At 42.0% G+C, this 16961-nt stretch overlaps 1 protein-coding gene across 2 annotated transcripts; it reads right to left on the bottom strand.

Annotated features, from left to right (window-relative positions):
* Positions 1-905: 905 nt before the first annotated feature.
* LOC147900250 (uncharacterized) lies at positions 906-16200 on the bottom strand. Of its 2 annotated transcripts, none has more exons than XM_087376958.1 (9): positions 15786-16200; positions 15270-15461; positions 15032-15111; positions 14893-14946; positions 14538-14801; positions 14248-14310; positions 7301-7369; positions 1663-1708; positions 906-1514 (listed from the first exon to the last, which is right to left on the bottom strand). In XM_087376958.1, the coding sequence occupies exons 1-9, from the start codon at positions 15814-15816 to the stop codon at positions 1453-1455; spliced, it is 861 nt and encodes a 286-aa protein (XP_087233084.1). In that variant the 5' UTR covers positions 15817-16200; the 3' UTR covers positions 906-1452. The 2 variants fall into 2 exon arrangements, with proteins under 2 accessions (XP_087233084.1, XP_087233083.1); XM_087376957.1 differs by having other exon boundaries at positions 907-1514; positions 14893-14952; positions 15786-16198.
* Between the last annotated feature and the right edge of the window lie 761 nt (positions 16201-16961).

The raw sequence follows: 16961 nt of genomic DNA, 5'->3' as shown, positions 1-16961 counted from the left end.
ACACAAGAAGATGCATAAATAAAGGTTTGTTGGTACCAATCATTATACATCACGAGGCCAAAAAGGTCCCTTTCTCAAATCATCAATATCATTTGGTCATGTTGACTAGATACATGTCATAACTGAAAGAATGGAAAAGTCTTTTAAATTTTGAACAAAATTATCTGGATGCTCAAAGCCGTTATTTCTAGAAGCAAAAGAAGTATTATGTTTGAGCACTGCAAAGGATATGGCCTCTATTCCCATAAGCACTCCAAACTTGGGGATACTTGAAAACAACATTACATGGAAAGTCAATTGCTCATACATGTACGAAGAAAACTCTTCTATTCACTGGACACTATAAAGATTCTGAATGGGAGGAAGGCCTCTAAGCGCTTCTCTAAGGTAAGGAACATGAAAATTGTTCCACAATTGCACTACTAATAAACTTGGGTGTACAAATCTTTGGATCATCAAATGGATGTAGATGCATTGCCACACAATGTTTTTGTTTCCTAACTCGTACAAGATAGATCTAGGAGCAGTAAGAAATGGTAGTACGAGCTAATGATAGCCTTGTACCAAAGGACCATTTAATCATTTAAGTAAGATATTTGCTTGAAACTAAATCCCAGAGAGAGAATAATGCTTTGAACAATAAGATGCCCATTCAATCAGCAACCATTAAAAAAATCCTCGTCAGAAATTGTTTGACCCAAACAGAGCAATCATACATGTTGCCAACTCCTGTGAATTTCTTTAACGCACGCTGCAGATTTCTGAGTATGCTACAGTTCACATATACTTCACAAATTTTATACCTCACATATACCAGTAAATTAGCTCATTGAAAACATGTACTAAAAGACTGCAGGTCTTAAGGGTATCATTGGCCAAACAGCTCTTGAAATATCAGCAATCAACCGCATTTGAAGGGGCATATGCAGGGAAATTCAGTATAATTTGTATAAAGTCCATGTAGACAAACTGGAACAAAGTAAATTTGTTTCATCTGCTAACATGTTTCTTGGAAATTTATAGACCACCTACACAGTAGATCAGCTCATAAAGAGGTACAAAAATTCTGCACGGTCTCTTCAATTGGGAGAAATCTTTGAAGCATAAAGTCAAGTTAAGAATAACTTTATCCCCAATGACAGATACATGCATAAGATATATGTTTGAAAACCTGTGTAACAACAAGCTTTCAACTAGCAAAGCTAGAACTTGAAAAGTCACAAGGGAAAAATAGGAAGGCTCTTCAGTTTTCTTGAACCCTCCCGTTATTTGGTCCAAGAATAATGTATTTGCCAGCCATGTATCTCAAATGCAAAGGAGTCCAGGAAAAAGGGCAGATCTCTGACCAGGTAGCCTCTTCACATGATTTTGGTGACTACATTAGAATCTGTATATCCCCGATCTTTACATCACGACTTGATACCACACCAAGTTCAGCAGATTCAACCAAGCTTACTTAATGCCAGGAAAAGACGGTCGAATGGCAACAAGAGGATCACCATAACCAACAGACTCTGCATCCATTCACATCATTGGTTACATATATAGTAGTTGCAAAGCACCCACTTATAACCCAAAGAGATCCCAACACTCTGCATGAAAGCCAACAACCCATTCATCTCATTTATTCCATGACAAAATAGTGTCAGGTTTTATGCTCACCTCCATCTTCCCATAAGATTTTAACCACTTCTCCAGAATTTTCAGCCTGTGCATCTCAGAAAACAAATCAAAGGTTTTATGAGCTTAGTTTGCTCTGCAATCAAATATTATAAAAAGCTACTATGACCAATTAACAGTATGCCTAGACACAAAACCAGGACAGTAGTAACAAGTAAAGTAAAAAACACTACATAAAACCATAGCCAGTGCAGCTAGTTACTTCTATCATGTAGCTTTGCCTCAGTGCATATGAAAGGCAACAGGCGACAGGAAAATGAATCCCCCAAGTGCAATTCCAACCATTGTAGAATATCATGTACAATGCTTTAGCTACAACATATTCAAATTCAGTACGTAAGTAAACCTGACTGTGTGACACATGATCTCAAACAACATTCAAAAGCTCAATTCCACAGCACAACTTCCAAAAGGTGAGTAGGTTCTTGTGTGAATTACTAGAACAAATATTAGCATGCCCTATGTGTATGTAGGGAATAGTCACAAAAATACATATTTTGTAATATACACAATGTTTCATATACATCAAAACACAGGCTGGGTCTATTTTTGCACGAGTAATTGAGATAAATATTGTATTATTGTTGTAGACTCTAGTTTATATAACATTGGACTTTATTACTTAGTTTCTAATATCTGTGCAATTCTACTTAGTAGCTGCAACATTTGACGTCCTTAATTGACCGCCGTTAGTTATACTCATTCTCATTTTGCAGGTAAACGGTTCTGTAGATTAATTGTAGCTTCTAGCTTATGAATTCAAACCTTGAAAATTGAAATCTTGAATGTTCAGTTATGGATATTGCTGTTTTCAAATTTAGGTCCTAATGGTAAACTAGGAGTCTGCTAATCCTCAAATGTGCTATGTTTGAGTGAAAGTTTAGCTTTAAGGAGTGTCCTTTCTGTCACAGCTCAACTTTCAGCTTTCAACTTGCAAGGCATCATTTTTTATCATTCAGAGTCTTTTTAACCCTTTTTTTGCATTTCGTGTACCTTATATATTAGAATATCTGCCTCAACAGTACAACCCCCATTTTGAATCTGTGAAGCATGGAAGCGTTTCAAAAATGTTGTGTTTAGGAATGTTTTGTGCGACTCCATGGCTCTGTGGAAGGAGTCGATTTCACCTCATATCCACTTCTAAGCTTAATGAACAGGCTAAACCCATTCCTCATTAACAAAGAGCTATTAGAAATTGGAAGACTAGAAGCTTTGGATAGTGTCTTCATCTTGAGGCTCAACGAGTCTTATGTATAGAACACTCTCCTTCTGAAAAGTCTTGACGTAAGACATGTCAGACAAATAAAGTTCTTATGATGGGTTTGCAACCACGCCCTTTGTTGTTCAAAGAGCAAACGTTACTTATAGACCCCAATTACTCTGTAATTACTCCGTAAATAAGTGGTAATATTTTAATTACTCCATGAACGTTACTCTGTAATTACTCCGTAAATAAGTGGTAATATTTTAATCGCTTGGATTGTAGCTAAGAAGTGGGTTTTATCAGTTGGATGCCGATATGCTACAGTAGCTGTCCTCGTTGCAAGTTGCCTGTGTGTCATGGAGCAGCAGAAAGCAACATTGATTGCTATATCCAACATAGCAGAGAACTGAGGAGCTACCAATGATACATGCAAGCTAATATTGCTCACATAAACTTAAATAACAGGTCCCCGCTATTTTGCTACAATATAGCTACGTGTGTGCTGCTTAGCAACAAATCCCTCTTGCATGCTCAATGCAAACACATGGAGGTTACACAATCATTTCATTTGGGAACATACAAGGGATCAACTTAGTTTGGTACAACACAAACGGAAAGGTAGCAAAAATATTCACCAAAAGAAACAAAATAACCTTACCAGGAGTAGTGGAACCGCAATGGCTTTAACACAAATAGTAATAAAGCATTACTAGTATTATCATTTTATAAATGCGGAATGTGGCTGCTTGGCATGCACCAAAGGATTGCATTTATCAGGGCTTTTAAAGACATGCTATGTTTATGGTACAGTTGAAGGTGTTATATCTTTCTAAATATGTTTAGAGGAGCTATAACACTCTTAAGATCTCCAAGATCTGTACAGTATAGAAGATTGTATAAGATAATTAAGGCTAGAAGGATAGACGGCTCTAAATGGAATCTTTTTTTTAAGTGAGCTAAGATTGGTTGGGGACAGAGGAGCGGAAGGGAGAGAGAGGAGGCAGAGAAGGAGAGAGATGGGGTAGGAGAGAGAGAGAGAGAGAGAGAGAGAGAGAGAGAGAGATTACTGTCTTCGGGGGGCCTTGCGGGCCTATGAGACAGACTACAATCCAAGAGTAACTCATACAAGCCACTGTGGGCTGAAGCAAAAGGCTCGCAAAGTCCGTTTGCTGAGTACTATGCTAAACTCAAAGCTCACCAAACTAGTACTCAATGTCAGAGTCAAAACACATAGCCAGGTGCCATGGTGGCTCTCCTGTGAGCTGCAAAAATATCTCGTATGTGTCTGTGGGGCGTCTCTCGCAGTCACGGGGGGGTGCAATCTCTGTGATCTCTACATTCGGGGTGCCATATTTTGAGAGAGAGAGAGAGAGAGAGAGAGAGAGAGAGAGAGAGAGAGAGTGTGTGTGTGTGTGTGCAAGCAAGTAGGAGGAAGGAGGAGGGAGAACGTCAAGTACGTACAAGGGGTGGGGAGAGGCTAGCTTGGCCCAAATTGGCCTTCATTACAACCCATCTCTCAAAAATAATTTTGTCCTCAAAATTGCAAGTGATGGTTAGGCACCAAGCCCCCCTGCTGTAAAAAGGACAAATTCCATCACACATGCAACCAGGGTCAAAAAGAAATGTGATATTTTTTTTTGCCTTGGGTCTTGAGGCACCTCCAGGGTCATGTGGGTGGTAATCCTTCCTGGCACGCTCATCGTTGCAAAGCTCCATAATCTGTTACGGATGTCCCCATCGTTTTAGTTCTGCACACCCCATTGTGCTTTTCTCCACATGGGAAGCATTGATTCCTTTGCCATATACCCAACATGGCAGCTTCAATGAGCTGTCTTTGTACTACATCTCTGGTTATCCTGTCCTTAACGAATGTGAAGAACTGAAAATCATCTTCATTAGGGCTGCAGTATTGCAGCCTCAAACAAAATAATCAAACACATTGTTAGAACCTGTTTTGGTAGAACAAGGAGGGGGCAGTGGATGAATTAGGTAAATGCCAGGTCCCGTGTGACCTCCATTTGCTTCAGACTGAAAAGGGTCAGCTCTCCATGTTATTGTTGTAGTAAGAAGACAGCACAAACATGAACATCCCCCAAAAGCTATCAGCCATGAGCAACCCAAAGTGCATGTGCTGACCCATATTCTTGAGTATGCATGCCTTATTGGCAGCAGCTAAGCACAATTGAGCACATCACATCTGCCATAATCCTCAAGTACCACTAGCCAAGGTCAAATCACGCACTCTAACGAGTACCACTTCTTTCTTGAAGGTGAGGCATGAACTTTCAAATGTTGATATTCGAGATATGATGCAACCAAATCTATAGCATTCACTCACTACATGCTTCTGGCCCTTTCCCCACACAACACTAGCAGGTTGTATGTAACATGAACATTAAAATTGGAATGACAACGCCTTGTCATACATTCTCTTGCAATGTGTCCTTTTCAAGTGGCTCGTTCAAGCTCAGTTAGTTCTTTTGCAAAGTTACCTCTGCTTAAGCTCTCCGTACAAAGCAGAATTCCCAAGATTGATCTCATTGCAGGATTTTCAGTCAGCTGATAAATTAGTTTCCATAAACCTCATTGTGAATGGACTGAAATAGTGGCATGCACATAGGGCTGTGTAATGCATTACCTCTTGAAAACGACTGCATCAAAATTTTCGGTTCCAGGGCCACAATGCTCAAATCTGAAAGTACAATAGACCCACTTCTGTCAACGCTTAAAAGATCGTCTATCAAGCAGCCATTCATTTCAACATCATGATTCCAATCTATAATTATACTTTGCATGTGGCTATAAAGGAGCTGGCAAACATATGGGTGGTCTCCTTGTGATACCAAAATCCATGGAGCTCCATTGTTGACAAGCTAGAATAACTTCATGCAGTATAAAGAAGCATAATGATTATAAATATGCCAAATTTTGTGGCCCAAAAGCCGCAACCTCACAATGCATTAGGACTACAATCATAACAGCTGAATCTCGGGGCTTGTCTTGCTGGCTTATGTCTGCAACTTGCTGGAAAAGGACCCTTTTTACATATTTCTGAATTTCTAGCTCGTAGGCTAGTGATATTTGCATGTTACTACTAAACCTTGATCTATAGTTCGTGGTCCTAACATCACCCTCATAGTTTTTCTCGGTCTCATCATGTGACATGGATTTGCTTTTGCAAATGTCAATACAAGGTAGCATTTATCACATGATGTACACAGCTGAGGACACCGTTTCCACCTATGAGATGCCATGGTTCTCATTATAGGTGCTAAGTGTATATGGCACAACTCCCACGTATACTCATCTATTGAGTAGTACTGAAGGTCATTAATTATGTTAAGGTTGTGGCCATATTCCCCACTATCAAGCTCCTAAATGTGTTGTGATGCAGCTTCAGGATTCAAGCTGTCATGCATATGTTGTTCATGCTACACAAGATCCTCCTCGTCATTGTGTGCAAGTTTACTTAGGCATCTTCTTTCATCTGTGTGGTCTTTGATATCTTCTTCCTTTATGGAGACCATATAATGCACTCACCTCTGCCTCGAAAACTTCGTCCTCAAAGTTTGCATGCCTAAAAGTATGAAGTGTAACTGCATCCAAGTCCTTACCTTGCTGGTCAACATTTCCATCTTGATTTCTACCATATATTTGCTCACATTATTTGGGGGCTTACAGATGGGGAGGTGACCTTTCCAACAGGTCCGCCACCATACAGAGCTCTACAGATCTGCGCAACCTTTAAACCCTAACTTCGTAGCAGGGGCAGTTTGTTGAGCAGCTCAACCTTCAGTTTGGCATCCCCACTAATGTCATCAGTGACAAATGGTGGGTGTAGCCCCTAGCATAAGCATAATCTCTCACTCACACACACATATATTCACACACCCAGACACATGAGCATCCCTGGGGCCTTTATACAAAGGCTAGAAGGCAAGTAGTTCATAATCTCTTCATCCAATTTTTTGTTTAAAGTATTTCCTAAACGAGCGTTTCTAATCCCAAAAACTTAGAAGAAACAGCTGATAGGGCAGCACATTGCTACAAATAGAAAGAATTACAACAAAATCAGCAAGCCGCACCACCATGTATATATCCATTACCTTTGATTGATTGAGAAACCTTCCGCAATTCTTTTTTTAGTCTTGAGCCAATATTGACCCAGTGTATATATGGACATGCAAAAATATGCTCATTTCTTCATTTCAAAAAATTTCTCTTCAAGGAGAAAGAAATTCACGTCAAATCAAGATAACGTAATGAAGAGTTTCAGAGATGCAAACTAGAATTCACTAGAATATTATGCACAACAAATGGAAGACTGTTTAGACACCCTTTTGAGTTATGCATGCAAGGAAGGAAGGACCGATCTCAAAGACTCATTGTTGCATATCAAACATCAAGCTGACATACCTCTACAGGCTGTTGTGTCCCAAGTTGTTCCACATAGCAGACCACTTGACCTTCTTTGATAACTTGCCCCTGGCAGCAAGAAAAGATCAATGCATTAAGAATTTACCCTCTTTTATTCTTTTCAAGTAAAACAATAAAAAACCTACAAGGGTGCACAACATTTCCTGTTCGGTTACAAGTATAAGGTTTTGCAAATATGAAGGGATTATCAAGAGGAGGAGATTTCATAGACTTAATTTAAGTGCAACAGGATCAAATTAAAGATGCAACTGCATTTCACTTTATGGGGATACAAAACACCTAAATTATTTCCCAAACTTAGCTTCACAAGGCTAACGAAATGAGAGCCTTTGATTACATAAGATCCACTCACAAGGTCCAACTCCAACCTCACAAAGGTCCATCCAACCACACTAAGGTCCACTCCATTAGCACTTGGCCCTGGTTTGGCCTTGTAGGCCAATTAGGACTTCAGTCAACCCTCAGGTTGACTTCATTGGTCAACTCTTTGGTTGACTTTGGGGCCTATATAGGCCACCCCATGTACTTTCGTCATTATCCATTTGCAAGTACATTCAGTCTCTTCAGCTCTTGTTGCTCCCTTTCCATTGCTCCCTCATGTGGTATCAGAGATCCTAGTACCTGCTCCCGTCGTCCTACTCACCCCCATGCATACTTTGCAACTTCTGTACAAGTTTGCACCAACATCTTCGCCAAGTTCCGACAAAGGGCAGCCGTACATCTGCACATACTTGCGTAGCGCCGTACAGCTCTTTTGCGCGTGACCGTACAACCGTACAGTTGGTTGTGCAACATCCGTATATCGCCCATCAATTCACCGCATAATTGTGCACTGCAAATCGTATGATACCGTCTGTACTTCGTCAACATCTCCATACACATAGCGTGCAATTATCCATACAGGCGCCGACCTACAACTAGTATTGTGCCGTACAATTTGGGGTTGTCTGCTTCATACAATCTGTGTCAGCACCAACTAACCGTATGATCATCGTACATAGTCAAACTTAGCGAAATTTGGGCCATTTTGTGTACATTGACAGAAATTGCAGTAAATTTGCACATTTGTAGACAAATTTGGGACTTTTCCTGCTTTTTCCCTCTTTTGTTGTAATTTGCCCTTGAGAAATTGGGGCTTCTCACATTGGGCTTCCATTTAGCAAAGGACAAGTCTTTTGGCAGATTTGCAGGCACTTTTCCACTCAAACTAAGTGAGACTGCAGACATTTGCTATCTTTAGCAATTTGACTTTGGCAGATTTTGGGGATTTTTGAGGTCAGGGACAATTTATTGCAGACATTGCATTCACGAGTATTGACATTGGCTAGAAATTGCAGCACATTTACTCACATTTGCTGGATTGCAACACAATTTGGGCCTTTTGTCCCATTTGCCCTCTTTTTGGCATATTTGCCCTCTCAAAATTGGGAGCCTTTGCCAATTTTGGTGTTAGATTGCAGTGACATTTGCTTGGTTCAGCTCAACATGGGATTTTCTTGCATTTGCCCTTTGATTTGGTAATTTGTCCTTCTCGGGGATTTCTTTAAAGGAACATTCAGCCAGTATTTGTGGACAGATTCAGCTTAGATTTGCAGACAATTGCCGTTTGAACAGCATTTGGGAGACAGCCAGCCTTATGCTTTTTTTTGTGGCATTTACATTTGCAGAGCATTGCTGTTATTTTTTAGTTGACATTTGCACATTTGCAGTCCACTCTTGAGCAGCCAGCTCATTGCATTGTAACTTTGAGGCTTTGACATTTGCAGGCACTTTCTTTTTGGGGGATTTTCGTATGCAATGGCAAACCATGAGTCATGTGGAATGCTTGCTGCTGAGGACACTCCATTCTTGGTGGTACCAACTATCCCACGTGGTCGTACGTGGTGTGCCACCTGTTGGTATCCAGGAATTTCTTAGGTATTGTATGTGGATCCGAGACTAGACCTGTCTCTACAGCACAGGCATCTGCTACCTCCACAGCAGCTACTACTACCGCAATGCCTCCTAGGCTCTTGGATACTCTACGGGACAGCAAGCAAGCTGAGCCCTTGGTTGCTAGCACCAGAAGTGCACAAAAACAAATGCAGGACGATTTGCTTCATGTTGCTTTGATTGCAGCTAGCAACTTGTAACGAGGAACCTCTCTATCATAAATATGCATTTGATAACAAAGAATGGATAGATGCCATGAAAGCTGAACGTGAATCCATTCATGCAAATGGCACATGGGAGTTGTGTGACTTGCTAACAAGCAAGCGTGCCATAGGCACTAAGTGGGTCTACAAACTGAAGCGGAAAGTTGATGGCAGTGTTAACCACTACAAAGCCCACCTTGTTGCGAAAGGCTATGCCCAACAACATGACATTGACTTGGAGGAGAATTCACTCCCACTTCATACATCACAACCATTCGTTGTGTTATTGCTCTTGCATCTCACAAGCATTGGGAGGTCCATCAGTTGGACGTTAAGACTGCTTTCACTCAGCCTGTAGGATTTGAGGTTGCAAGTTCTGAAACTCAGGTATGCCGGCTGAAAAAGGCCCTCTATGGTTTGAAGCGCGCACCACGGGCATGGTATGCCAAGATACCTTCTTTTTTGCTATGCCTTGGGTTTCAAAACAGCCCTACAAAGGCCACTCTTTATGTCCGGAAGAGTGAATCGAAATTTCTCAATGGATGACATGCTTATCACTAGGCCCGACACGCAGAAAATTGCAAATTTCAAGACAGACTTGCAGAATTCATTTGCAATGTTAGATATTGAGGGAGACATAATGATGAGTCAATCCAAATATATTGGATAGCTCTTGCAACGCTTCCCATTCAAGGATTGTGAGCTAGTTTCGACTCCATTGTAACCTGGCTTCCCTTTCTCCTCCTAAGATGGAAGTGTCCCATTTGATGCGACTCTTTATCAGCAGGTTGTGGGGTTATTTACTTATATCATACCAGCCTGATCTGCAGCATGCCATTTCCCAGTTAAGCAGGTACATGCACAAGCCCAGCATGCAGCATTAGCAGGCAGTGAAGCGAGTCTTCCGTTACTTGAAGGCCACACAGCATTTGGGACTGTTCTATAGTGATCAATCTTCACTGAATTTGTATGCATTCACAAACAGTGATTGGGCAGGTTGGTATGACACGAGGGTGTCTCACAATGGCAATTGTTTCATGCTTGGCTCTTCAAGCATCTCTCACTTCAGCAACAAGCAGCCTATAGTTGCTACTTCGAGTTGTGAAGCTGAGTACACATTAGCCTTCACAGCCACAGTAGAGTGTGTTTGGCTTTGTAAGTTACTTGCAGATCTTGATGTCCACCAGACCTCCTCTACCATGATCTACACTAATAGCCAGAGTGCTTTGTCTGTTGCGCATAATCCTATCTTTCTTGCACGTACCAAGCACATTGAGGTGCACTATCATTATGTTCAAGATCACTTGCCAACTGGAGATATACAATTGTCCTATGTTCCCATGCAGGATAACTTAGCAAATGTCTTCACGAAGGCTCTACCACAACCCAAGTTCAAGGCTTTTCAGCATGCCTTTTACACTTGGCACCATTTATTACATGCCGTTAATCTCCTTGTACTATCAGGCTATACCATCTTGGACGAATATGTTCAACCATGATATAGATTCCAGGTATCCCTGTGATGTATCCAAGATACTTCAGGCATACCATGGAGGGGTGTTAGTCAGCACTTAGCCCTAGTATGGCCTTGTAGGCCAGTTAGGACTTCAATCAATCCTCAAATTGACTTCATTGGTCAGCTCTTTGGTTGACTTTGGGACCTATATAGGCCACATGTACTTTCTTCATTATCCATTTGCAAGTACTTTCAATCCCTTCGTTGTTGCTCCCTTGCATTCCACTCTCAATACCCAACACACTCGAATGTAACAACATTCTAGATCAACCATCAATCCCCTTACACAGGTCAGGATAGCATTGAAGGCATGAACTCTCTTTAGTCTTTCCCATAACCAAGGCTCTTCATATTCCTCCCAACGTTTTAGGGCATGAACGATGTTCACATAGCTTTCCCGTACAGGTCATGTCACTCTTTGCTTTCATAACAAATTGATAGCCAACAAGAACACCAATTCAAAGCCATTTTCTACACTAATGATAGCAAAAACATTTTCCTCATCTTGTACGATGAGCAACAAAGGCAGGCTTAGCCTTAGCTTTTTCAAAAGACAATTCTTGACTGTCCTACTATTATTCCTCCCAAAGAGCAAGTCAAGCCCAATACTCTTAAGGAGTTTATTGAAGATAAGGGGTAACCTTCTACTCTGGCAGGGCAGGAGACAGATGAGCAGATGCAAGAGAAGCCTAAGGAGGATGTGGAAAGTGGTTGGTCTAAAGAGTTTGAAGTGGAAGTTAACTAGACAGATGATATGCTTGTTGTCTCATTTGGAAAAAGATGTAATTGTGCAGAGCAGTTATACGCAACAAGAGGAGACCCTCTCAAGCTAAGGATGCAACTGCCCATGCAAAGAGCACCAACCCCAGGGCCAAAAAGAGGCCGAAGAAGCATGGTAAGTAAGCCTATCTCTTTCCTCACACTCAACGTGTGTGGACTTGCAGAACCCTCTAGAGGGAAGAATTTGGCTAGATGGTTGAGAAAAAATTCACACCTACCTTTCTGGCCCTTCAGGAGGTCAAGGTCACAAACAACACTCTTGAAGAGAGGATTAAAGTAATAGACAAAAGGAGAAAGTGGTTTTATGAGGGCAGGGGAGGGACTGTCCTAGGGATTCTCACACTACAAACAGGGTATTATCAAGAATTTCTCAGATACTTAAAGCAGATGGCTTGCACTACAATGCACAGTCAAAGGTATGCAATTCACGGTGGCTTCTCTTTATGCCCTAATTGGTAGCCAGGACAGAAAGGACTTGGCAGTCCTTAGAAATACTAGATGGTAATGCTATTGTGTTAGGGGGCTTTAACATGGGGGGAAGCAGAGGGGACAAGTGGCTGGGCAAATTCTCCTCTCTTATCATATCAGATCATAAGCGTCTTATGATGATGTGTGACTTTGGGCGAGGCAGAAAAGCCCTTCCTGGTCCCAGCTTATTTGCTCTTAAAAACAGATTACAGCTGTTTGGAAATGCCCTTGTGCTTCTGAGGAGACTGGTGCTGATTTCTGGCAATGAGCTGTTAGGGACACTCAACACATTCTTAGAACGGCAAGAAAAAACAGGGCCACAATTCGTGCCAGGAGTATGGATAAAATCACAGAAGGCTTAAAACTGCAGGCCAAACAGGGCTGTTTAAAGGCTCAAGAGGACTTGGTTCTTGTCAAAAGTGAGCTCAAAAGGCAAGAGCAGGCCAGACTCCAAGATTTTAAGGTCTATTTCAGGGTGGACAGGCCAACAAAGGAGGTTTTTTAAATCAATAGAAGGAAGCAGGAGATCCCTCTACTTGAAGTTGGGGACAATATGTAGAATTCTAATGAGGAGGAGAACCAAATATACATTGCTCAACATTTTCAAACTCGCCTTTCCTCTACGATTCAGATGAATGAGGAGGTCACGCAAGCAAGAAAAACATGCCAGTTAGTAAGGAGGGAATCGATCCAACATTTTGATCAACTTCTTTTTGGAGGTATGGTGCACCTCTGACTCTCAAGGAGCTTAAGGAGGTTGTTGCCGTCATGGGCTGTGGGGAAAGAAAGTATTCAATCCAGCAGCTTCCTGCCCATATCAAAGGAGGCAATATTAAGCTCATCCCTAAAAAGGGAAGAAAGGCATCTTAAAGAACTGGAGACCCCTTAATATGCTTAATCGCAGTTATATACCTTTGTAAGACTAGAATAAGTCCAATCATACAAATTTAGAATTTTTGTTGTTCTAAAGATCAAAAATCTACAAAGAAAATAAAAGAGAAAATGAAAGAGAAGAAAAAAGAGGTAAACAAAAACTTTTATGAAAAGCAAAAGGAAGACATACTTAGCAAGCAAAGCAACACTTATGTCGTCATCAGTGCCCAGAGAAGAAGTCCATCCTTCTCTGAATTCTCAAGGCTCTTGGCTTGAGAATTCAGAGAAGGATGGACTCCTAGATCTTACAGGAGCAGAAAGGTTTCATTAAGGGAAGACATCTGCTGGGAAGCCATTGTTACCCAATGCCACCCTAGAGTTCATGCACTCCAACAATGTCTAGAATGTTTTATTCGAAGATGCCATCGTTTCCTAGGCACCAAGAATTTACCAGTGTGTAAGGATGAAGGGCTATCAGGAAGCATGGTAAAAAGAGCCAGATTAGAAATGTCAAGCTTGCGGTCAACTCAGGCAGCCTAGTACCTGGGCTAGCAACAGCATCCACCCTGGGCACAAAATGGGGAATCCATAACCCTTGGATTGTTCAGCTTCCCAATTTGGCAGTAAAACCTTAACCATCAAGATTCTAAAGGTCCTAGAGAAACCAACAAAGATCTTCACTCTCAGTCGTCCTAAAAATCCGCACTCTCGAGTCTCAGCACAGAGTCCTCTCCAACGCAGAAAAGACCACACTAGACACAAAGTACCTGGAGGCCAAAAAGAATATTGGATGATTCTGAAAATCAACTCTCAAACCACATAATCCATGAGTATAGCACAGCATTTAATCGAAAACAATACTATATTTTAAAGAATCATTTCATGCAAGATACTGGAACGTTTAACCTCTATTCCTCCAAAATGAATGCCCTAAGCTTGAAAATCAATCCATGGCCTAATGGGAGAAAGATGAAGCAGACACAATCCACAGATGTCTCGTTGTATTTTATAAGCTCCCTTGTCAAGATTCAATTCGCATCCAAAAATGCAAACCAAACAAGGGAACTTGTAAGGTTGTAAGTTTCTTTTGTACCGCTGCAACATGAATAGGGCAAGTTTTCAGACTAAAGCCATCTTCTAGTGATGCAATATACCTCCTCGCACAATGGTCGGCCACTTTTTCCTTTGACCACACGGGACCTTCGAAACAAACCCACCTGTGCAGCAGCACTATCAACTTCAGTGTTCCAACCACAAACCAGATAGAATGTAGCTGACAGGCAAAAATCAAACATTGTTTCCAAAGCACAAACAAAATCTAACCGCAGATTCCTGCCGTATTTCTAGAAGCAAGAGCGTCAAAGGAACTTTATTAAGCCGCTTCAATACAGATTGAGAATTCTTAGAAGAATCTCTTTTAAATGACATAGATAGCAAGGTCTACCTTTGGGGAAGTTACAAAAAGCAGCCCTTCATCTGCCGCTGCTTCCAAAAGCCCAAACCTTGAGCCAGATTTTGAAGCAGGGGTCGCTAGTAGTGTTGCAGCTGATGTTGAGGGAGCCTTTGCTGGAGGAGAAGCAACCACTGGAACTGACGATACTGATTCCACCATAGGCTTGCTAGGAACAGGTGGAGCTATTGGCACTGCCGGAGCTGTTCCCTTCATTTTCCCAACATCTCTCTTCATGTGCAACTTGAAAGCACCCACCTATAATCCTCAAATTGAAGTACATCATTAAGGACATACTCCACAAAGATAAACGCTAGAGGACTAAGAACTCATTCAGTACCAGGCTTACCTTGAGCTCCAATTCTGCGATACTCGTCTCATCGCAAACTTCCATTAGCAATGACTGTACCTGGCCGATTTGAAGCGTTAAAGCATGTAATCGAAGTTTCACGCAGATACCACAAATGCATGTAAGCATGTCATATTACCTCAAAGGCATTAGGTGTGAGTGGGCTGAGCGTGTGCTGGGATTCTGTTTCCTTTTCTGGTTCATCCTCTGAGAGTATTTCTGCTCCAAATGCGGACAAAGGTCAAGGCATAAGAAGCTGCGGTCATATTACTTTCGTAGTGAAGCAGAATTTCGAAACATTTTGCTTGGCTGCAGAAATCACGACACTAAGAAGAGTTTCAGTCGAACACCCAAGTTGGATTGCTCCAATAACTTACTCTCAGGAGCAGTGACAGAGGCTGCATAAATGGGTTTTTCCGATCGCAAGATCGTGCGTTGCAGGTAGATGGGCACCCGTAGCTGAACCGAACCGCTGATAAAAGTGGATCTTGCAGCTGATTGCGGAATCGACATTGTACAGAGACCCTTGAAGCTTGGAACAACCAGCTGAGATGTCATTATCGAATTGCCTGCTCTTGCAAAAAGTAAATGTAAGTTGCAACTAACACGAAATATGCATACTTGTGGGGCGTATGTTTCAGCGATACTGCTCCAAAACAGCACAACATTGTGGATTGATCATCACAAGGAAACAAGTACAGCCCAATGTCGAGAACGATTTGGGAAGAGGGCTGCGTTCATTCCGATGAATTCTTACTCCGCAACTTGGGCTCGGTTCAGATAATATCATAAGAGGGAAACAATCGGAGATTCTGGTGCCAATTGACGTGAAATCTAAGAGGAAGAAGCACCCACAAGGATCGATAGCTAGGAAAGGCGTGCATGCAAGATACCTGGAGAAGCTGTGACGGCAAGGCACTCCATCACCACCAACGATAATGATATGATGATGCTGCTGTGCTAAACAGCAGATACTGCTCCTTACTGAGGTATTCTGCTGATGAAGAAGAACGTGAATTTGATGGATGAAGATGATGATGATGATGCTGATGATGTAACTGCTTGTGCTGATGAAAAAGATGAAGAAGATGGAGCCGATTCTGCTGCAAAAAACAACAAAATGAAATGGAGCTCCTACTGCTGCTCTACAGGGTGGTGCTATATTGTTGTTATGATTGATGGTACTGCTAAGAAACAGAAGAGGTGAAGAAGGAGATGATGAAAATGGCAATGGTGGTGATCATAAGGACCTTAAAGGTGTTTAGTTGCTTATAGGGTTTCAAAGCTTTAAGCTTTGTTTTTGTGTACAATATGCATTGAGACCTCCGCTCACAACCAAAAGTAAGACAAATAGGCCGCCCTCCTCCTACCCCTTCACACATCATCTCCCCTTTCTCCAACACTACCGTATGTCTTTCGCCATCGTTCCCCCCCATGACTGGGTTGGTTCAGACCACCCGCTCGTCACTGACGAAAGAAATCGAATTGGAGGATGGCTTGTCGGGTGTCGTAGTTCACACCCATCACGTCGCTAATTAATGTCACCGACGTGTGATTGGTGTAGTGGCGGTCGGAGGAGATGAAGTGGGTGGCCTTCATGAGCTGGACACAAATTTTTTGTGTAATGCCCAACTCGTCCGTCCTATTGGGCCAACTAGGACGGTAACCCTTCACGCCAAGGTGGTGTGAACCCAAGCCTAAGGGTGTTTATAGATTAGAGCTGCCCAATACTTGCCCATGGTGCATTGAATGCATCTTGGCCGTGGGCTAAACGTGGGCGGGCAATCTTGTCTTGTTCGTCCATGATCCGTGGGCGGTGCCCATGGTGTGTTACTATGTAAACACCCTAATAAGAGCAGCTCCCCGCAGTCTTGCCAATGCTGGAACTGTAGCAGTGAGATGCTCAGCCAGCATTTCAAAGGAAGGCCTGTATGATTCCATCTTGTGATTAATGAGGGCTTGACAAGGATTTTGCAGGTTGATTCAGCAAACAAGGAAGAAGATCGATGTCTGTGGACCAATCGCAATGCTTGGGCATTGGAATGCTACGCTAGCAAGGCTTCTAAAGG

This window comes from Dipteris shenzhenensis, chromosome 7 (genome assembly GCF_047967505.1).
Source record: "Dipteris shenzhenensis isolate YYH24624 ecotype China chromosome 7, Dip_SZ_1.0, whole genome shotgun sequence".
In the NCBI taxonomy this organism is placed as follows: domain Eukaryota; kingdom Viridiplantae; phylum Streptophyta; class Polypodiopsida; order Gleicheniales; family Dipteridaceae; genus Dipteris; species Dipteris shenzhenensis.
This window is presented reverse-complemented; position numbering and strand designations above follow the sequence as displayed.